The sequence below is a fragment of the Neophocaena asiaeorientalis genome, unplaced genomic scaffold (genome assembly GCF_003031525.2).
Source record: "Neophocaena asiaeorientalis asiaeorientalis breed wild unplaced genomic scaffold, Neophocaena_asiaeorientalis_V1.1 scaffold43, whole genome shotgun sequence".
Classification (NCBI taxonomy): Eukaryota; Metazoa; Chordata; class Mammalia; order Artiodactyla; family Phocoenidae; genus Neophocaena; species Neophocaena asiaeorientalis.
This window is the reverse complement of record NW_020173674.1, coordinates 2,222,950-2,245,036: the sequence shown is the minus strand read 5'-3', so window position 1 is coordinate 2,245,036 and position 22,087 is coordinate 2,222,950. Positions and strand designations below refer to the sequence as shown.

At 44.1% G+C, this 22,087-nt stretch overlaps 1 protein-coding gene across 11 annotated transcripts in view; it reads left to right on the top strand.

Moving 5' to 3' along the window:
* NAP1L4 (nucleosome assembly protein 1 like 4) overlaps positions 1-22,087 on the top strand; it is a 57,098-nt gene that overhangs the window by 894 nt on the left and 34,117 nt on the right. For 4 of the 11 annotated variants that reach the window (XM_024749409.1, XM_024749404.1, XM_024749405.1 and 1 more), the window contains exons 2-3: positions 19,088-19,118; positions 19,566-19,624. In XM_024749409.1, the coding sequence (XP_024605177.1) occupies positions 19,105-19,118; positions 19,566-19,624 (73 nt within the window). In that variant the 5' untranslated portion in view covers positions 19,088-19,104. Of the gene's footprint in view, positions 1-250; positions 270-5,531; positions 6,913-17,869; positions 18,216-19,087; positions 19,119-19,565; positions 19,625-22,087 lie in introns of those variants that run through there. The other 7 variants (XR_003003707.1, XR_003003706.1, XM_024749410.1 and 4 more) reach the window with 6 other exon arrangements.

Here is a 22,087-nt window from a genome sequence, read left to right as displayed (position 1 = left end):
AGCCGGGCGGGGCCGGGCGGCGGCGGCGGCAGGTGTCGCGCCCCGCTCCTCCCGCGGCGGCCTGAAGGTCAGGAGAGCTTTGTTTCCGCGCGGCTCCCGCCCGCCGGCCCCGCGGCGTCCCCGGGAAGGTTAAGGCCACGGGTCGGGCCGCGAGGACCCGGGCGAGCGCGGAGCCGCCCAGAGGCCTTTTGTTTTCGGAACCGGAGCCTTCCCAGGGCTGAGTGACCGTTAGCCGCGGCTGCAGCGGGCTCCGGTCCCGCGTCCGACGGGTGGGTGAGGCTGCAGCGTGTGCCGGGGCGACACCAGGACCTTACAGGGTCCTGGGTGTTGTCGGGGACGGGCGGCGACGTGCGCTCGCAGCCGTTAACGGACGCGCCGGGAGCCGGACGGGCCCGGCGTGCCCGGCAGGGTGGCCGCCGAGTCTGCGCTACTTTACTGCTTAACGTCATCCTGCGGACGGGGAAGTGGGGCCGTCCGAGAAGTCCGTGAGCGTCACGGATGGGACGTTGCCTTGCGCGTCTTAGTCCGGAGGTGGTGACAGCAGTCACATCGGTGTGTTTGTACCTGACTGCTGGGCCACTCCCCCGCCCACCCCCTCGATCCTGTGTTTTCCGAATGCTTTCCGTTAATGATCAGACTTCCCGCCGTCCGCAGTTATCCCCGGTCTATCTAAGCCGAGTCCTGCGAGAAGCGTTTGGGCCCCGAAGAAGGCTGTGTCGGGTTCCTGGCGGGGATGCTCCTGCACTCACCTGCCAGCAGGGCTTTGGTTCACATGCCCCCTCTGTTTTACTTGCATGTCGCTGTAAAGTATAAAAATAGGCTTGTGAAAATTCTCAGAGTGAGTTGTTGAACTTAAAAGTTGTCTTTTCAAAAGTTACTGCCTTCCTGTAAAAGTAACTATCTCTAAGTGATTAATAGCTGTCCTGCACACCAGGGACTCCGATAATCTCTGCCTGCGTTGACTCATTTCATAATAGTCTAATAACTTATGCGATAAGCACTGTTGTTTTCCCGTTTAACCACTCAGGAAGCTTGAGGCCCTGGAAGATTAATCCATAACTTGGATTAAAATGCAGGCAGTTTTAATTTTGCCCAGCTTTACTGTTTCTGTAGAAGAGATGAGAAGTTTTAATAAGAAATTGTTTTTATTATTGCACTGAGCCTCACTGAAGTCTAGTTTTTGAGCATCATTGATGCTGGTTGATCATTTCCAGCTCAGAATTCTGTGATTCCACAGAATGCTAAATGCTTCCCATAGTAGAATCTGGAAATGATTTCAGACGGTGATTAACAGTAGCTAGAGGGATAAATGATATGCAGATGTAAAATGAACTTCTGAGAAAGAAAGGTGGTGATAGAGTAGGGATATATTTAAAAGGTTAAATGAGTGACTAAAGTAGAGGGAAATGGCTTAAAAATTAGCGTTATCTATTAGTGGTTAATTTGTTAAGAGTTGACAGGAAAAAGAAACCCCAGAAAATGAATTTTCTCGATTTATTAGCTGCCTTTTTTTTTTGTTTTGTGACAAGGAAGGTTTTTTCTTTCATGTTTTGAAGGTAAATATTCTGTTCTGAGATTTGGAAGGATTGAAGATAAGACTTTTGGTCAATAAAAATACCATTACAAAACTTAATTTCTTACAGAATTATAGTGACAAAGGGGATTTGTTTTATAGATAAAATAGGTATAGGAATTGTGACCTTTTCAAGTTTACTTAGGAACACTTTCACTAGAAGTTTGAGGCCTCTTCTCGTGGTATGATGAGAGTAATTATTCTCAAAATAATTATAATTATATAAATAATTCCAACGCTGTAGTGCTGTCTTAAATACCTGTTATTACACATACATTTACAGTCTTTTTTTTCCCCTGGTTGACCCGTGTTACTAATTCAGAATGTCTGCGGTTATTTGTGCCTCTGTATTATAAAATAACGTCTAAATGCCTTTGTGACTTTTGCATTACTTTTGAAAATACTGTATAGAATAGAGATTGGAGAAATTGATTGAATTCTTTGCAGTAGCTGATTTTATCACTTGGTTTGATAACCTCAGTAAACTGAATTCTGGAAAGGATGCATGTGCTTTAGGGTTGTGTCCCCTAAAAGTGTAGACATCGTAGCTTTGTGAATTGACCGTTCAGATTATCGGACCCTTCTGTGATATTCTGAGTTGGGAGGTTTTAATCTGTATGAGATAGTTCAAAAGTTTTTAGAAATTGCGTGCTTAGAGTTGGGATGTGTTCATCAGTATGTGACAGTCTGAATTCATACTTGAATCTTTAGTTAAAATATTTCCGTTAACCTGTCAGGATTTTTACCAGCCTCTTGATATTGAGAGCATATTAATTCCCTGTATCTGCAGTTCTCTGACCAGCTAGGGTTCAGAGTGAAATCCTTTCCTTTTTTCTTTGAGCAGTTGATAGTCTTCTAGCATCAGGAGGAGGTGACCTCGAATGTAAATGCGTACGTGGGGTAATAAGAGTTACGAATTACTTATTTTCAGGGTGGCTTTTCTTTTCTTGTTCATTGTCCACAGTTTTAAAATGGTTTAAAACTGTTCTGATAAGCTCATGTTGTACTTCCACAAGTTTTATTGGAGAACCCAGGGGGGTTTTTTGGTTTGTTTTTTGTGGGGTTTTTTTGTGTGTTTTTTTGTTTTGTTTTGTTTTTTGATAAATAGTATCTGTAGGCCGAGGGTGGTTTAAATTCCCAAAGCCCTAAGGGCCACCAACCAGTATGAAACAGGGAAGAACCATTACTGCTCAGAACCAGTGTTCCCAGTGACGGCACTTTGAATAATCAAGGCAGCGTTGAGGAGCGTGTTGGGAGGTTGGTCTGGGATTGCTGTCTAAGTGCTGTTTTGTTTTCTAGAGGTAAAGGTGTTCAGGCATCCAAAGTAGAAGGCTCATGTTAGTGTGACTAGTCTGCCACCGGGATGATTTCAGGAGTAGAAAGTAGCTGGTGTGGCATTATTGCAGGAAATTGCTCTCCTCCAGCCTTAGCTTAATTTGCACAATTTCTCCTAGTTCAGTGAATACTTGCCTTCCTAAACTGCAGTTGTGAGATTTTTCCTTGAGCACAACCCTTATTAATGGGTAGTGAAGAATTTTATGTTTGACTGTTACGGAATTTTCAAAACAGACGACGTAGGTTTGTTGTTGTTTGACAGCCATTGGTTTTCTACCCTGCCCTCTTCAGAGAAAGCAGGGCTGCTTTACACTGTTTGCCATTGAATTTTAAACTTCATGAGTATTTAGTAACAGGAGAGGCAGTGTATTTCTGTAGTAAGAAAACTACAAAAGATCACTTAATGAACTTTACCTTTTGATCTGGGCCACTCACTGTGTGGCCTTGAAAATTTCCTCTTAGAAGTGTACTGTCAGCTGTTATTAGAGGTGCTTCCATTCTGGGTCTGTGGGACTTTTTTTTTTTAGTGTATGTACTGTGCATGTTATTATCACCCCAAAAAGCCTGTTCACAACAAGAGAAGATGACTTCTGTGTAATGGTTGTGGCGTGGCAGAAAGGTCGACTATACAATTTAAATACGTGCAAAGGGCGTAAGTATTGTAATTTAAAACGCTACTTGTTTACCCAGTTATCCAAAGTAGCTTTCGGTGCTTGGCATCTGTTCATCCACGAATGCCTTCTCTCTGCTAGGCACAGTTCTAGGTACTGGGGTATCTTATTGCACTGAACAAAACAGACAAAAGACCTTACCCTCAAGTATCTCCACGGTGGGAGACAAACAAGTTAGACAGTGGTAGGTGCTTTTGAAAACAAAAGTAGAGAGAAGGAGTAGGGATTTGGGTTTTAAATAGGGTGGAGAGGGTAAAGCCTTACCGACAAGGTGACAAGACCTTGGATTAAGAAAAACCTTCAAATATTTGACTCATTCAGTCATATACTAACGAATTGCGGACAAGAGAGTGGAGGAGGAAATTGGAGCTATAACGATGAAGAACCAGTGTGCCTTGAGTAAAAATAGACTGTTTTGGTTAAAGAAGGGAAACTTTTTTACTTTCTTCCTGAAAACTGAGGGCTTGGTCTCTAGCAAGCTTCTGAAAAAACAGTCCACCGTTGTCTCGTGGCCATTGGATCTTCTAAGCAGATGTGACTTCCTGTGTGTCTTCCGAACCTTCTTAGGAGCGGCTAAGGTGCGCCTAGGGTCCCTGACACCACCATGCTGTATACAGGTGACACACGAGCAGATCATCACTCGGCAGCGGTGAGCGAATGGGTGAAGCAGATTGCTTGGCCACTGTCTCCTGCCTAGTCCTGTGCTGGGCCCAGGGACTGCTGCGTTGAGCAAGTAGATAGATCTCTGCCTTCATGGAACTTACTCTTCAGTGGGAGGCCAGAGATGGAGCATTCATCCATTCTTTTTTCAAAAACATGACGATAAAAAGTTTCAAACATATGTAGAAGTAGTGATTCCCCCATATGTACCTAACATTTAGCAGCAATAATTAACTATTTGCCACTTTAGTTCGTCTGTAAACATGTAATATATGTGATTTTTAAAATAGATTTTTCGATCATGGCAAAAGAAAAAGTGCGTATGTATTAGATTATCAATCATTACACGTGATTGAAATCAGAACATAATTCTAAGATCACTGGTTTGAGTTTAGAATCTGGACACTTTTTTTTTTTTTTTTTAACTTTTGAGAGGTTACAAGTCTATTGAAGGGTTTGTTGATTTACAAGGACATTTTCCATTATTTCAGCTATTTACATAAGTTATCTGGTTGTTTCTTTTAGATGTTTTGACTTACCTGCTGGCATATTGAATCCAACGCAATTAACTCCCAGTACTAAGGAATGCAGTGACAGAGACTGGATAAAGAACCTCCTGATTAGGGCTTTGTATAGTGGCCAGGTTTTGTGGGTAGAGACATTGGGATGTCCTGTGGGGATATCCTGATTCCTTCTTAGAGCAGATGAATGGCTTCTTTGTCCTTTCTGATGTGTCCCAAGCCAAAGTATGGTCTGGTACTCCTGGAGGATTTGGACCTGTACCCTGGGACTGATCAGACTCCACGATGGGATCGCCAGCCCTCAGACTTTTATGTGAACCAAGTGATTATGCTGTGGGGTTCATTTAACTGCCACCCTAATTTAATAAGTATTATAGACTATATTGAAATTCTAAAGTCTTAACAGAAACATGTTGATTACATTTAAATTAATTTTAATCATCTCACGGGAAGATATGGAGGACCTCTGACTTAAGACAGCTAATAAATGTATTAAAATTGTTGGTTATGTGAAGGGCGACCATGTTCCCCAGTTTACACCTTCTTTGTCTCTTGCGAGTGGCCCGATTTGAAATTATAGGATTACTCTCTAACTGTAGGCTAAATGTTTTCAGTTAAAAATTAAGAATTTAAAGTTATATTGGATAACTTGCTACAAAAATAAATTTTTTTTCCCCTAGGAAAATTTTTTTGTTTGGGGTAAAAATAATCCATAAATCGGATTGTGAGGTAGCTTATATAAATAAAAGCAAAACGTTCATTTGTGTAATCATGGAAATTTGCATGTCAATCCAGATTTAGAATTATAGGCTCAAAGTTTTTGACCCTGGAAGGGAAACTGAACAGCTGTATTCTTTTGAAATTTTAGAATATTCTTTGGCCTGGTATTCCTTTCATATTTCAACTTGATTGCCTTTTAGAAGTAAGAGACCCTTTTGATGAGGCTTGGGACTGTGGTTTCATAAAATTAATATTAAACGCAGTATGCCACCATTTAAAACAAATGGATGGTTATATTTCTCACACTTGCAAATTTGGTAATTCCTTATAATTTTCTATTTTAAGAAAGTTTTGTTTGATAGTGATGGCTAAACGAAAGCGAATAAATTGTGGTGTGAAACTTGAGTAACTGAACTCCAGCTTGTTTGTGATATGTCACCACTCTACATTATTTTTTCTTAGATAAGGGTAGCAATGTTTAAACTAACTCGACTTATTGGTTTCATATCAAGCAATAGATAGGATGATTTGTAAGCGGTTATAAAAGTGGAGAGAGACCCGGAGTAGGTCGTGTACTGGGCACTTCCTCTGTTTAATTCCGTCTTCACAGCAACCTCTCAGGTAGGTCCCTTCTAGTTTATGGATGTTGAAACCGAGGTTACACAGCTAGGAAATGATGGAGATGGGATTCAAACCCGGATCAAAACCATACTGTTTATAGTGTGTGTGCTTTGCTTTAAACATTGAGTTCTGGGTTTGTGTTGTTGTTTTGACCTCAGAGAATTTTCTTTTCTGTTGTTTAAACTCATTATTTTGTTGTTTTTCTTTCCTTGATTTAGCGCCTTTTGGGGGCGGAGAGAATGTTTCGTTGGGTTTAACCTAATTGCTTTGTCATCATGTCACCGAAAATAGGATCATTGTATCCATGGGATCTTTTAAATTGCAGCGGTGTCATTCCGGGGGAAAGTGAGCCTCTTTGGCCTCTCTTCTGCAATAGAGTGTTCATTCGTTCACCAGGCATTTATTATGTCAGAGGCTGTTTCCGTCCCAGAGACTACTACATAGTGAACAGGATAGAAGGAGTGGTTTCACACTCTACTTCTAGACAGTGGGTTTCTTGGGAATGCTGCTGAACTGCAGGATCCTGACCCTGACTGAGCTGTTGATTGTCATCTATTCCAACAACAGCAACAGGAATTTTGAATTGAGCAGGTGGAAGTGGCGGCAGGAAGTGAAGTGGTTGGTGGGGGTAGGGAGAGGTCAAGAGGGTCTGGATCTGAAACGTGAAAGGATTTTAATCTAAAATGGAACCAAAGGGTATGAACGGGTAGCTCTCATGCATGCATCTTCAGGAAAATGAAAGTTGAAGACTGTGAGACTGATTTCCCAAAATTGCCTGCTTTACAGAAGATTGAGACTTATCCTATAACCGGTGAGTGTCTTCCAAGAATCTCTCTCCATCTTCAAGTCAGTGAACTTGGTGTGGCTCCTGACTGGGTTTTCCCCTTTTGCACTCTTTGCCTGTAAAAGCAACCTGCCCTAAACCTTCAGGCTTACCTGCCGCTCACTGCAGTTTAACGTGTCCCAAATTGCAGTTCTTCTGCTATTCCCAAATAAACTCGGTTTCTGGTAACTTGAGCTTGCCTCAGTTTACCTCCTTTCTTTTAGGTTGCCATTACATGGTGTCAGAAGTGGGATCCAAAGGAGATACCCACCAAGGAGCGGCAACCCCCAGAGTTGAGCAGGGCACCCACACTTGAGCCCTTTGTGCTCTTCATTTTCACGAGTTGCCGCAACTTGGTTAGGCAAGTCTCCTCTTGGATCTCAAGCTCCCTCGTTTTGGTTGAGCTCTCTGGCTTTATTTGGGATCTGGATAGGGACAGACTGTCCTTCTGGAGAGTACTCTTTTGTTCTGAATCCAACAATGGGATACCAGTCATCTAAATGTTTTAGAGGTGGCTCCCTTCGGGAACTCTGATGTGTTTTTGTTTGTTTGTCTGTTTTAAATATTTATTTATTTATTTATTTACTTGGTTGTACTGGGTCTTAGTTGCGGCAGGCGGGCTCCTTATTTGTGGCATGTGAACTCTTAGTTGTGGCATGCATGTGGGATCTAGTTCCCTGAGAAGGGATCGAACCTGGGCCCCCTGCATTGGGAGCACGGAGTTTTAAACACTGCACCACCAGGGGAGTCCCTCTGAGGTGTTTTTTAATTAATTAATTAATTTTGGGCTGCATTGGGTCTTCGTTGCTGCGCGCGGGCTTTCTCTAGTTGCAGTGAGCGGGGGCTACCCTTCACTGCAATGTGGTGGCTTCTGTTGTTACAGAGCACGGGCTCTAGGGCGCGCGGGCTTCAGTAGAGGTGGCATGTGGGCTCGGTAGTTGGGGCTTGCAGGCTCTAGAGTGCAGGCTCAGTAGTTGTGGCACTCGGGCTTAGTTGCTCTACGGCATGTGGGATCTTCCCGGACCAGGGATCGAACCCGTATCCCCTGTGTTGGCAGGTGGACTCTTAACCATTGTGCCACCAGGGAAGTCCCACCTGATGTGTTTTATTATGATCTTTCCTCATAGACATTTTTGACTAAATGGACCAGTCTTACTAAGGATAACTTAGAACTTCAGTGGCCGTTACAAGGAACCTTTTATGTCCCCAAACTTGTTTTTCTCCGAACCAAGTTAGAAGACCGTGGTTACCAAATTAAACCATCCACATAGGGTAGTTATTTTAATTGTTATCTGGAGGCTTCTAAATGGGTTCAGGATTATAAAATTGCCTCCTTACCAAATACTGTTTCCAAATTGAAGCAAATAAGCAGCTAAAGGTGGATTTTAAAAATGTCACTGGCCTCTTTCTTGGTGTGAGCTGAGGTCCCTCCTACCCTTACTGCTCCATCTCCTTTGTACCTCTATCTTAGCTGCCTCCTTATCCCTCCCCTCTCTCTGAACTTCCTTTCTGTCCTGTCACTGAACCCTCACCTGCCAAGCCCATTAAAAACTTCCCTTTCAAAATTAGACCTTCTGAGCATCCTGCTAAACCGTAGCAAACTTCCTGTACCCCATGGACAAAGGTCAAGCTTAGGGCTAGGGACTGCCCTGGTGGTCCAGTGGTTAAGACTTCACCTTCATGCAGAGGGGGCACGAGTTCTACCCCTGGTCGGCGAGCTAAGATCCTACATGCCTCGTGGCCAGAAAACCAAAAAGCATAAGACAGGAGCAGTATTGTAGCAAATTCAGTAAGGACTTTAAAAATGGTCCACATCAAGGATATCTTTAAAAAAAAAAAAAAAAAAGGGGCTTAGGGTTATAAGGACTTTCCCAAGGTAACATGGATCCTCATAGATTTGGTGAGGAATTCAGTATCGTAACCCTGATTTACCAGCTTGGTCCCTCCAGTCTCTATCAAACAGTCCACATGCTTGTCTAAAATAAGTCAAGCCCAGCACTGGACTAAAACAACCAGTTGAGAAAACCCTTAACCATCTCTTAGGCTCCCCCACCCCGCAATTTAAATTTTGATTGATTTATTTATTTTTAGTTAATTAATTAATTTTGGGCTGTGTTGGGTCTTCGTTGCTGTGAGCGGGGGCTGCTCTTCGTTGTGGTGTGCGGGCTTTTCATTGCGGTGGCTTCTCGTTACAGAGCGCGGGCTTCAGTAGTTGCAGCATGCAGGCTCAGTAGTTGTGGCGCACGGGCTTAGTTGCTCCGTGGCATGTGGGATCTTCCCAGACAAGGGATCGAACCCGAGTCCCCTGCATTAGCAGGCGGATTCTTTTTTTTTTTAATTTATTTTTGGCTGTGTGGGGTCTCCCTTGAAGTGCGTGGGCTTCTCATTGCGGTGGCTTCTCTTGTTGCAGAGCACGCCTCTAGGCAAGAGGCCTTCAGTAGTTGTGGCTCGCGGGCTCTGGAGCACAGGCTCAGTAGTTGTGGTGCACGGGCTTAGTTGCTCCACGGCCTGTGGGATCTTCCCAGACCAGGGCTCGAACCTGTGTCCCCTGCATTGGCAGGCAGATTCCCAACCACTGTGCCACCAGGGAAGTCCGATCTCTTAGGCTTAAACGAAGCCAACCACCAGCCCTTTTATGTGATCAGGCTGGCAGTACAGCCAAAAGCCTGCATGAAGCCATCCCTAGAGTCTTCCCCAAGTCCATGGACTGGAACAAGATTCAGGCATGCACCCAAAAGCCTGCTGTATCTGTCCATAACTGTTAAAGCAGGCTCCAGATTGTTTTCAAGGAAAATTTCAGGCTTCCCACGGATGCCGAATCCACCCAGGTGGCTTTTAATTCCACGTTTGTATATGATCTAACCAAGGACTTACCCTGTTAGTCAAAAGAACCTGTATAGAATGGGAAACAGTGTCTACCCTGATTTTGTCACTTTGGCCACTCAATTGGCTCGTACCCCGGAAGATGACACCAAAAGAAAGGCAACTCCCGCAGATGGAGACTCAAAGCAAATCTGGCCGTTGGAAAAAGGATTGCTATAAATTGAAATCCAAACACTTGCAACCCTCCAAGAACCGACAGCCAAACCCACCCCAAGGATGTGACTCAGAGGACACACAGGGACTGTTCCCTGTCCGTCCATTAAATAGCCTGGGGAAGACTCTTATCCAGATCAGAGACAAGTTCCTTATAGTATTAATTGGCACAGGGGCTGCTCTGTCAGCGCCCAACCTAACTACAGCGAAACAGTTCCTTCCTCACAGTGTTACATACGTTCCGATAGTGGGGACCTCACGCTGCAACATGTCCCTGTTTCCCAGCCCATACCTTTTTGTCTGGGGCCTTTGCAAAACAAACACCCATTTCTCCTCAGCAGTGTGGCTCCTATACATGTATTAGGATGAGATTTCCTGGAGAAATAGCATGCTGCCACTTTTTCCCTCAAGAGGCAGTATTCCTTCAGTTCAAATCAACACTTAGGAAGATTAAACCCCTTTTTGCCTTTATTACATTGCAAAGCTAAGAAGACCAAGCTTTGGACTTACCCCACTATTAACCAGGTACCCCTCTCCCCCACTCTTTGGACAGAATCCTCAACAGACATAGGCAGAATTCATAGTGCCTCTCCTATTAAGACGTACAATACCCTATAAATAAAGAAGTCTTCCAGGACATAAGTTCTATCATAGAAGACTGTAAGGCTGAAGGACTCTTTGTCCCTTGCACTAGTCTTTGTAATAGCCCTGTCTTACCTGTAAAAAACCCAGCAGCCAAGGAGGGAGATTTGTGCAGGACCTTTGGCAATAAACAGCATTGTAATTCCTTGCCACCCTGTCACCTGTAATCCCCACGTGCTGAGTGTTCATCTCTACTGGAAGCAACTTTTTCACTGTGGTCGACTTAGGCAGTATGTGTTTTTAGTATTCCTGTTGATAAAGAGTCAATATCTTTTTGCCTTTACCTGGGAAGGACAACAATATACCTGGACAGTCATGCGTCAGGGCTTTACTGAGGTTCCTCTTCTGACAGATTTTAAAGGCTGACTTAAATGACGTAGAATTCTCCGGAGGCACCACCTTACTGTAATATGTAGATGATTTGCTTCTTTGCTCACCCTCCCAAAATTTCCACAAAGACATTGTTCACCTGTTAAAAATCTTAGCCATTAAGGGATATAAGGTCTTGAAGGAAAGACTGCAATTTGTCCAAACTCATGTTTGATATCTAGGACATTTAATCTCAGAACAGAGACTACACCTAGATCCCGATAGGCTTCAAGGCGTTTTAAACTCTCCAAACCCCCAAACCAAATGTCAGTTACGGGGTTTTCTTGGGCTAGCTGGTTATTGTTGCAACTGGGTTCCAAACTTCTCTTCAATGATTCTGCGCCCCATATGCTCCCTTTTGTTGTTGGCCGTGCCACATGGCACGTGGGATCTTAGTTCCCCAACCAGGGATTGAACTCGGGCCCCCTGCAGTGGGAGCCTGGAGTCTTAACCACTGGACCACTGGGGAAGTCACCCTATATGCCTTTCTAAAGAACAGCAAACCTGACCTCATTCTTTGGGATGACCAAGATCGTTTAGCCTTTGAAGGAAAGTTTAATAAATCCACCGACCCTTGAATACCCAAATTATCAGCTACCCTTTTCCTTATTGTATATGAGAAGGAAGCGAATGCCCTCGGGATATTTACCCCAAAATATGGGGCTATCACTGACCCCTGGGTTACTACACCCAACGGTTAGATCCCTGGCCTGAGCATATGGCATGGCTTAGAGCTATGCCTGCTGCTGTCCTCTTAGTAAAGGCTACCATCTTTGCACCTCACACCGTTGAGGCTCTCGAGTTCACACCACACTCAACACCTTTCAGCAAGCCATTTTACCCCTTTGAAATCTTCTTACTCGCTGTGCCCGCGTCACTCCCATTCAGTGTAACAGTCTCAACCCTGCAACCTATCTTCCCTCCTCCACTGATAAAATTTCCCATGACTTCCCGTGATGACACCTCATGACTACTTACAGGAAACCTCCTTGATGAATCCTGATCTTATGTGGTTTACTAATGGCTCTTAGCTGAAAAATGAAAATAGTGAATTTTGTGCTGGGGATGTGAAAGTATTGAGGCTGCCGCCCTGACTTCGGCTGCTTCAGGTCAACGAGCTGAATCACACGGGCACACCTTATCTTGTTGTGCTTCGCAGGTATTGTGTCTTTTTGTAAATTGAAGGCTTGTGACGACCCCGTGTCAGCGTCGGTCGGCGCCATTTTTCCAACAGCATTTGCTCACTTCATCTGACTGTGACATCTTGGTAATTCTCACAGTATTATTGTATTTGCTATAGTGATCTGTGGTCAGTGACCTTTGACGTTCCTACAACTCGGTGAAGACTCAGATGATGGTTAGCACTTTTTAGCAATAAAGTATTTTTAAATTAAGGTATGTACATTGTATTTTAAGATATAATGCTATCACACACTCAACAAACTACCATATAATGTAAACATTTATATGCACTGGGAAACCAGGAAGTTCATGTGACTCGCTTTACTGCAGCAGTCTGGAACCAAACATGTAGTACCGTGGAGGTCTGCTTGTATACCCTCACTCAAACATGCATTTCAGTCAAAGGCAAGACAGCACACCTCTTCACTGATATGTGCCTTTGTAGAGTGGTGCAGTGCTTTGGAATGTTATGGAAACAACAGGGTTTCCTTACTCCCAGTGGAGATAAAATTAAGAATGGCCCTTATGCCCAAAGTCTGTTGGACACCATACTGCTGCCGGCAGCTCTAGCTATCATTACAGGGCCTGGGCATTGCAAGTCTGATTCACTGGAAGCCAAAGGAAACCACCTCCTTGATACCTCTGCAAAAAAAACACTTCCTTTATGATACCCATAGACCAAACCTCCGTCATGGTCCAAAAGGCTCTTCCCCCAGCAAAGACCTAAGAGAACTAGCCAGGGGAGGATAACAGCTGGCCTCTGAAAGAGAAGAACACAACTGGAAATCTGAAAGGCTGGCTGTTGGACCCATGAAGAAAAGGGGCTCTGGTTTGAACCCAGTAATAAGCTGTTTCTGCCAGAAAATCTAGAACTTCCCTTATTGACCACTGTACCTGGATTAAACCATTGGTCCACTGAGAAAAGGGTAACCTTTATAAATCAGTGTTGGTAGAGAAACTCCAGCAAGACCACAAAAGGCACTTGTTTGCTTGTTCTACTTGTCATAAATTGATCCCAAGGAAGCCTGTCTGTACCGCCTCAGGACATTTTAATGCACCAGACTGCTAACGCTCTGGCAAGTGGATTTCATACAGTTGCCCCCACTCATGGGTATAAATATGCTCTAGTAACGGTTTTCATGTCGGACTCAAGCATTTCCATGTAGAGTGGTGACTCCCTCTTCCATAGCTAAAGTCCTTGTAGAAAAGATCATTCCCACTTGAGGACCTCTCCCGCCCCTGGAACTCCAGGGGACCTACTTCACTGGGCGGTTTCCATCAGGCTTATCATCCTCAGTCTTCAGGGCTGGTTCATGCAAATGTAATTGTAAAGAGCTGGCTGGCTAAGTTAGTTGAAACCCTCCAGATACATTGGCCAAGAGTAGTGCTCTGGTTCTTCTGAATCTTAGATCTACATTTGGGATTCATAAATTCTCACCCTTTGAAACAGTCACGGATGGCCAAAGCATTTAGCCTCTGCTTTGTTTGACCCCACTAATAAAAGGTTACATACTTCACATTTTGCAGGGGTCTAAAATCCATTGAGAATAATCGTGCTGTAGTAGAGCAGTCTTTCTACAGTGTGCTCCCTGGAGATGAAGATGTCAGTTTACAGCCTGGAGACTTCAACTACTGGAAGAGACCTATGCATAAAGACTCCCTCCTCCCTCATTGGAAGGACTTCTACCAGGTGTTACTGACTAATCCCTGTGCCACGAAGCTCCCAGAGTTAGACTCCTGGATTCATGTGTCCCATCTTAAAAAGGACCCCAAACCTGAGTGGACCTGCAGCCCAACTCAAGACTGAAAGCTAAGAATTTCTAAGGACTGAAGCAGACAGCTTTCCAGAGATCAGAGATATCCGGCCCAGGCCTGTGAAACCTGTTTCAGCCAATTCTGTATCACTCAGCCAAGTCACGCTGCTATAGTTGTAATTGTCCTTTCTTTGGCCTCCTTGCCGCCCTCTAGTTTGGCTGTAATGCACCCCTTTGCTCCCACCTTACAAGAACTCTCATTCCACCAACCTTACTGATTGCTGGTGATGATGAACCTGAACTGGAGGCCTGGCCATTATCCTTAGAAGGGTGGTGAAACCTGTCTGGCAGAGATACAAGGTTTTCCTTTGGCATCTTTGTGGCTATACTTAAATTGGCACCTGACATTACAGCATTCCATTGGGTGCCCCACCCCTAAAGGAATCCCTCTCACTTAAGCCTGGCCTCTTACCGAAAAGCTTTCCAGTGTTCCAGAAGCATTAATGGGACTGGTGAATCTCTAGGCTACCTCCTGCACCCTTGTAACACTTGTATGTGATTCAGATGGCCATGGGTTCATTCCCCACTGGAATCTAGGAGACTGACGTCTCCTCCAGCATGTATCTCTTTGGTGGGGTGATGAAAATTTTAACGATACAGGGAGTAGAAAGCTGATGTGCTGTCTTCAGTGGCGCCTCATGGGGAGCTGATCAGAGATCTGTTGAGTGGCAGGAACTAATTCACCCTAGCTTGTCCCTGGCAGATCCCCAGCCTCCATCAGAACCTCACCCACAGTAACCAGACTCACCTGTTACTCCAAATATATTGAAATTTAAGATATTCCTCTAACTGTCCTCACGGTGCTAAACAGAACCACTTATCATGCGTTGTTTATAGATGACTGATTTTGATCATGAGATCTCTTTTATTCCAGGAAAAGAAAAAACCCTGTCTTTAGAAAACACTGGTTATTTCCTTCTGTGTGGAAGGAATGCATACCCCACACTTGCCCTAAATGGGAAGTGTGCTTGGAGCCCTGTCCTCACTCCTGATGCTGGAGTTGGGAAAACCCTGCCTTCCATCGCCCTCGGGCCCAATCTGGGTTCCTTCTCCTGCCGTCTTGAGAGAGCACACCGTAGCTGGGATGGATACAATTTTGGGTGGATGCCTACAGATACGCTCCTGGTAGATAGAAAGAGATTTTCCCTTTGGACTTTTTCCCTTGAGTTGGAGTAGCAGAACTTGAAAAGGCAGTTAAGAATCTCTTCAGGTTCATGGCTGCTACCTTAATGCTTATGTCAGAGCTTTTGGATATCAACAAACGCAAGTAGACAGCCTAGCAGAAGTTGTCTTACAAAACTGCAGAGCCCTAAACCTCCACACTGCATAGCATGGGGGAACCTGTGCCCTGCTTGAGGAAGAATGCTGGGGGCTTTTTGTTTTTTTAAATTTTATTTATTTACTTATTTATTTTTGGATGTGTTGGGTCTTCATTGCTGCACGCGGGCTTTCTCTAGTTGCGGTGAGCAGGGGCTACTATTCGTTGCGGTGCACAGGGTTCTCATAGCGGTGGCTTCTCATTGCGGAGCACGAGCTCTAGGTGCGTGGGCTTCAGTAGTTGCGGCACACGGGCTCCGTAGTTGTGGCTTGCGGGCTCTAGAGCACAGGTTCAGTAGTTGTGGCTCTAGAGCACAGGCTCAGAAGTCTTGGGACTTCCCTGGTTCTTAACACAAGGACTGAAAGTAGTGAAAGAGGGCTTCCCTGGTGGCTCAGTGGTTAAGAATCTGCCTGCCAGTGCAGGGGACACGGTTTCGAGCCCTGGTCCAGGAGGATCCCACATTGCCACGGAGCAACTAAGCCCATGTGCCACAACTACTGAAGCCCGTGCGCCTGGAGCCCATGCTCTGCAACAAGAGAAGCCACCGCAGTGAGAAGCCCATGCACTGCAACAAAGAGTAGACCCTGCTTGCCACAGCTAGAGAAAGCCCGCGTGCAGCAACGAAGACCCAACGCAGCCAAAAATAAATTAATTAAAAAAAAATAATAAAAATAATGGAAGATAATATCAAACTATTAACTGAAATAGGACATACCCCCGGGACCTGGGCCATTTTTGACCTATTAAATATAGGCAGCTGGGGAAACAGGTTGAGAAGTTTATTCTAGTCAGTAGCTATAATTGGACTTCTGGCCATGGGTATAATCCACATGGTTAAATTTCTCCTGTTTTGTATCAGCAGGCAAATGTCTTTCTCCCAGGTGTATGTACGAAATAAAGTTGTTTTTCCTGTATGTAACTGCAAAATAAAGGCTTATCCTGAAGCTCAGCTGACCATGGAAACTGAACTGACCACGTCAGAGGAACATAACTGAGGTTCACCATTTCTCAATTGTTTTGTTCGAATGAGGCCAAGTATCTGCTTGCTGTTTGCCTCTTCCGTGGGATGAGACATCTGAGGATGGTCCTCCTCAGCTCGGAGAGACCCATAATCCACGTGCAGCTAATGGTGCCTCTGACTAAGTGAGGTACCCACACAGTAAGACTGATGAGCAAGACTGATGAGCAGTGCTCTTTGTGAAAGAGTTTAATCAAAAGGGGGGGATGTGAAAGGATTTTAATCTAAAATGGAACGGAAGGATGTGAAATGGAGAATCTCTTGTGCATGCACCCTCAGAAAACAAAGGTGGTGGGACTGATTTCCCATAAATGCCTGACTTACGAGAGATGGAAATTTATCCTCCAACCAGTGAGCGTCTGCCAGGGATTTCTCCGCATCTTAGAACCACTTGCTGCATGGTCCCTAGTTGGATTTTCCCCTCTTGCACTCTTTGCCCAAAGAAGCAACCCACCCCAAGCCTTCAGTGAACTCACCTGTAGCTCGCTTCAGTATGTGTGTCCTGAATTGCAGTTTCTCTGCTGTTCCCAGATAAACTCTATTTCTGGAAACTGGAGTTTGCCTTAGTTTACCTCCTTTCTTTTAGGTTGAAAGAAACCCCAATCCACACCTTACTAGCCAGGTAACCTTGGGTTAGTCACCTCACCCTTCCCATCCTCAGTGTCCTCTTCTGTGCAGTGGGGATGCACCCTCCCTGCCAGAGTTGCTGTGGGTATAAATTGTGGGAAATTGCCTGTCACGTGGGGACCTTGCTAGTACAGAAGGTGTTGGAATTAGGTGTGTGGCTTGACTGGGTGGGGAAAACGGGACTTTGTCCGTTAAGCTGGCAGTGACAGCTGCTGCAAGAGAGAGCAGTTGGTGTGTGTGGTCTACACAGAAGGTGCTGGTGGACATAATTGTTAGACAATGGAGACTTTAATTACATAGCCAAATTGTAGTTGGTTTCAGTGTGTAACCAGTTTGGCAGTAGGTGTCAGTATCCATTCCTATTCTTTGACCCAGAAATCCTACAGCCACAATCCTACTATTGCCAAATAAAGAATTACTTGGAATGAGAAGCCATGTAAACTAAGATGTGTTCATGTAGATGTTATCTGCAGTATATCGGGGGGAAATCTTCAGTATTTAACAACTGGTAAAAGGTAAGTGTATTAGCTCTTAAAATGTCATCAGATGTTATTTTGAAGACCTGCCTGTCTCATGTTTTGCATTTGTGATATATGAAAAAGCAGAATATAAGCTTGGGAATCGGGCTTCCCTGGTGGTGCGGTGGTTAAGAATCCCCCTGCCAATGCAAGGGAGATGGGTTCAAGCCCTGGGCCAGGAAGCTCCCACGTGCCGCGGAGCAACTAAGCCTGTGCGCCACAACCACTGCGCCTGCGCTCTAGAGCCCGCGAGCCACAACTACTGAGCCCGCGTGCCACAGGTACTGACGCCTGCGTGCCTAGAGCCTGTGCTCCGCAAGAAGAGAAGCCACCGCAATGAGAAGGCCACACACCGCAACCGAGAGTAGTCCCCGCTCACCGCAACTCGAGAAAACCCGTGCGCAGCAACGAAGAACCAACGCGGCCAAAAATAAATAAATTTATTTATTTAAAAAAAAAAAAGCTTGGGAATAGCCCGGATGCGGCTGTATGCATGCAGCAGATTGCGGAGGAGCTAAGCTGGGAGGTGTAGGAATTCGGGTTTCTGTGTGGAGTGACTTTGGACTCAGCAGAATGTGATGGGGACCGTTGGAGGGTTTTTCCTCTCCTGATTTTCATTTGTTTCCTTAAATCATTTAGCTTTTTGAAAAAGATAATGTAACATTTATGTAGTATTTCGAATTTTTAAAGTAATTACAATGTTTTATTTTGAAACAGAATTACCTAAGAAAGATGCACTTAAGACAGTCGTAGTTCATAAATTCCAGGTGCGGCTGTGTTTCCTAACTGAAGCATGATTGTTCTCTTTGACCCTGAGGCACTGATTAAGGGGTTTGGGCTTTGCTCAGATACCTAAGAATGAGTCATCGACCAGTTGTCAGCTTGAAACCACCCTTCAGAGGGGCATCTGAAGTGGATTTACTACATCTAGGACTAAGGAAATGTGATCACCAAACCTGTTTTTAGCTCTGCATTTAGATAGGGCTTTGGAATTGTACTAATATCAAGTTCTATTTAAGTCATACATGTCTTAGAACCCACCTTTAATATTTATAGGTAGAAAGTCACCTAATCTGGAGATAATCTTTTTTTATATGTCTCTTGTAAAAGTGGGATCATAATTGAGTGTATTACATGATGTTTTTACACAAGTACTGCATCTTCAGTGTAGAAGTAGTAGAACATACAGAATAACATTTAAAAATCATTCTGAGTTAAGGTTTGAAAGGCAATGTGAGCACCAGTAAATTCTTTGAATTGCTCTAAAATAATTGGTCTAGCGTAAATAAATGTTTCTGTTTCTGAAACTTATTATAGACATAAGGCAAGTTAAAATTGATGAATTGTCTTTATTCTGAAGTCTGGTCATTTTAGTGCCAACAAGAGAAATTTTTTATGAGTAAATGTGCTTGCACTGAAAGGCGTATAAGTTTTTAATTTGATTAGTTTTCACAAGTGTGTATATGCAAGTAACCAGTACCCCATTCAAGGTCTTGACGTTTCCATCACCCCAGAGCAGTCCCTCCTGCCCCTCCTTACGAGGTCCTCATCCCCCACTGAAAATCACTGTGAAAAGAGTACATTTGAAAATTTTTTGTCTGTGAATATTTAGTAATGTTAATTCTTTTTTAATTTGTAGGAGATAAAAACATTCAGATGGCAGATAACAGGTAAGCCAAAATGGACTTTGTTTATTGGAGTTTAAATTTTACTTGGTGAGCAAGAGGCAAGCCTTATTTCTGTAAACATCATTAGGTGCTCCAGCTGATGGCTCTTTTTTTCCCTCTGTGTTTTTGAGCCCATAAAGAACTTGCTTTAGATGTGAAAGGTGTGTCATATATTGATACTAAAAACCTTTATGTTTTTAGAGACTTTGTGTGGCTGTCCCACAGAGTCACTGTGGGCACTGTGTCCTAACAGCTTGGCAAGGTGGCTTTTTTTAATAACGGTGAGGAAAGTATTTCATAGGTAACACATGTGTGTGTCTGTAGTTGTCTTCTGCTCAAATCTGAAGTTACTGTGGAGACACCTTAATATGTTAAATAAGAAAAACGCCATTGTGCTATTTATCTGTGAAACTTTTCTTAGAGTAATACTTTTTAAATATATTGTTTTAGTTTTTCAGATGGGGTTCCTCCAGATTCCTTGGAAGCTGCTAAAAATGCAAGTAATACAGGTCAGTTCACCGCACGTGGGAAGGTGAACCGTTGGAGAGTTTGCGTGCAGAGCAGGGAGGCTCCTACGCAGACCACAGTGCACCTCTACCTGCCGTCTCGCTCTTAGCGCTGATTGCCAGGCGCTCAGGCTTTTTTCGCCTGTGCCTTTACTTCTCTTCCCGTGATTATTCTGAAGCACGTCCCAGATATCATATTATTTTGATATGATCATAAATTCATAGATATATTACTTTTCCTCCAGTTTCTTTCTTGCTTTTTTTAAATACATTTATTTATTTATTTTTGGCTGCGTCGGGTCTTCGTTGCTGCGCACGGGCTTTCTCTAGTTGCGGAGAGCGGGGGCTGCTCTTCGTTGCAGTGCACAGGCTTCTCATTGCCGTGGCTTCTCCTGTTGCAGAGCACGGGCTCTAGAACGCAGGCTCAGTAGTTGTGGTGCGCGGGCTTAGTTGTTCCATGGCATATAGGATCTTCCCGGACCAGGGCTCGAACCCGTGTCCCCTGCATTGGCAGGCGGATTCTCAACCGTTGCGCCTCCAGGGAAGGCCCTTTCCTCCATTTTCAAGTATTTATCTATGCTTGTTTTTCCCTCTGAACTGTTTGAAAGCAAGTTGTGGATATTCTGGCTTTTTCTTCCTAAAACAATTTAGTATAAATTTCCTGAAAACTAGGATAAAGTCTCATAACCACAGTGCCACTACCACAACCAAGAAATTTAATGGCGGTCCAATACTATTAGCTAATGTACAGTCATGTTCATATTCTGGTTTTCTCAACATTTCTTTTACCTCCGTACCCCACACTCAAATCCAGAGCTGGCCAAGGATCATGTATCACGTTTAGTTCTGTCCCCTTTATTCTAGAGTTATCCCCCCACCTTTTTTACCCTTCCTCGCAGGGACACATCAGCAGGCTGTGTGCTCCAGCTGTAGCTCCAGCTGTAGAATGCTCCGGATGGGTCTCGTGGTTTTCTCCTCACTAGATTCAGGGTAAATGTCTTGGCAAGACGAGCACATAGGCGACCTGATGGAGTGGCAGTGCAGTTAGGCCTGTGACGGGGCTCCCGAGAGTGCTGACGTGGTGAAGACAGTGTCTGCCGGTCTCTGCCCTTACGGTCCTTGGAGTAAAGAAGCTGTTGGGCACCCTGCGGGAATCCTGTTCTCCGTCAGACTCTTATGTAGGGATTCGGGCACCGCTGATGATCCTTGCTGAATCCGTGATGACGTTGATGGTCACCAAAGGGTGTTTTTCTAATCCTATCAATCTGACTAACACATTACATCTATTAAAGAAATACTTCCCTACTCCCCCGCTACCCCATTTTAATGTTACTGTAGACTCGTGGATTAGCTTTTTATTCAGTGTTTAATCATTTGCCATCACTATTCTTTTTTTTAATAAATAAATTAATTATTTCATACAGCAGGTTCTTATTAGTCATCCATTTTATACACATCAGTGTATACATGTCAATCCCAATCGGCCCAATTCATCACACCACCAGCCCCACGCCCCGCCGCTTTCCCCCCTTGGTGTCCATACGTTTGTTCCCTACATCTGTGTCTCAATTTCTGCCCTGCAAACCGGTTCATCTGTACCATTTTTCTACGTTCCACATATATTTGTTAATATACGATATTTTTCTCTTTCTGACTTCACTCTGTATGACAGTCTCTAGATCCATCCACATCTCTACAAATGACCCAATTTCGTTCCTTTTTATGGCTGAGTAATGCTCCATTGTATATATGTGCCACATCTTCTTTATCCATTCATCTGTTGATGGACACTTAGGTTGCTTCCATCTCCTGGCTACTGTAAATAGTGCTGCAGCAAACACTGGGGTGCATGTGTCTTTCTGAATTGTGGTTTTCTCTGGGTATATGCCCAGTACTGGGATTGCTGGGCCATATGGTAATTCTATTTTTAGTTTTTTAAGGAACCTCCATACTGTTCTCCATAGTGTCTGTATCAATTTCCATTCCCAACAACAGGGCAGGAGTGTTCCCTTTCCTCCACACCCTCTCCAGCATTTGCTGTTTGTAGATTTTCTGATGATGCCCATTCTAACTGGTGTGAGGTGATACCTCATTGTAGTTTTGATTTGCATTTCTCTAATAATCAGTGATGTTGAGCAGCTTTTCATGTGCTCCTTGGCCATCTGTATGTCTTCTTTGGAGAAATGTCTATTTAGGTCTTCTGCCCATTTTTGGACTGGGTTGTTTGTTTTTTTAATATTGAGCTGCACGACCTGTTTATATATTTTGGAGATTAATCCTTTGTCCATTGATTCGTTTGCGAATATTTTCTCCCATTCTGAGGGTTGTCTTTTCATCTTGTGTATGGTTTCCTTTGCTGAGCAAAAGCTTTTAAGTTTCATTAGGTCCCATTTGTTAATTTTTGTTTTTATTTCCATTACTCTAGGAGGTGGATCAAAAAAGATCTTGCTGTGATTTATGTCAGAG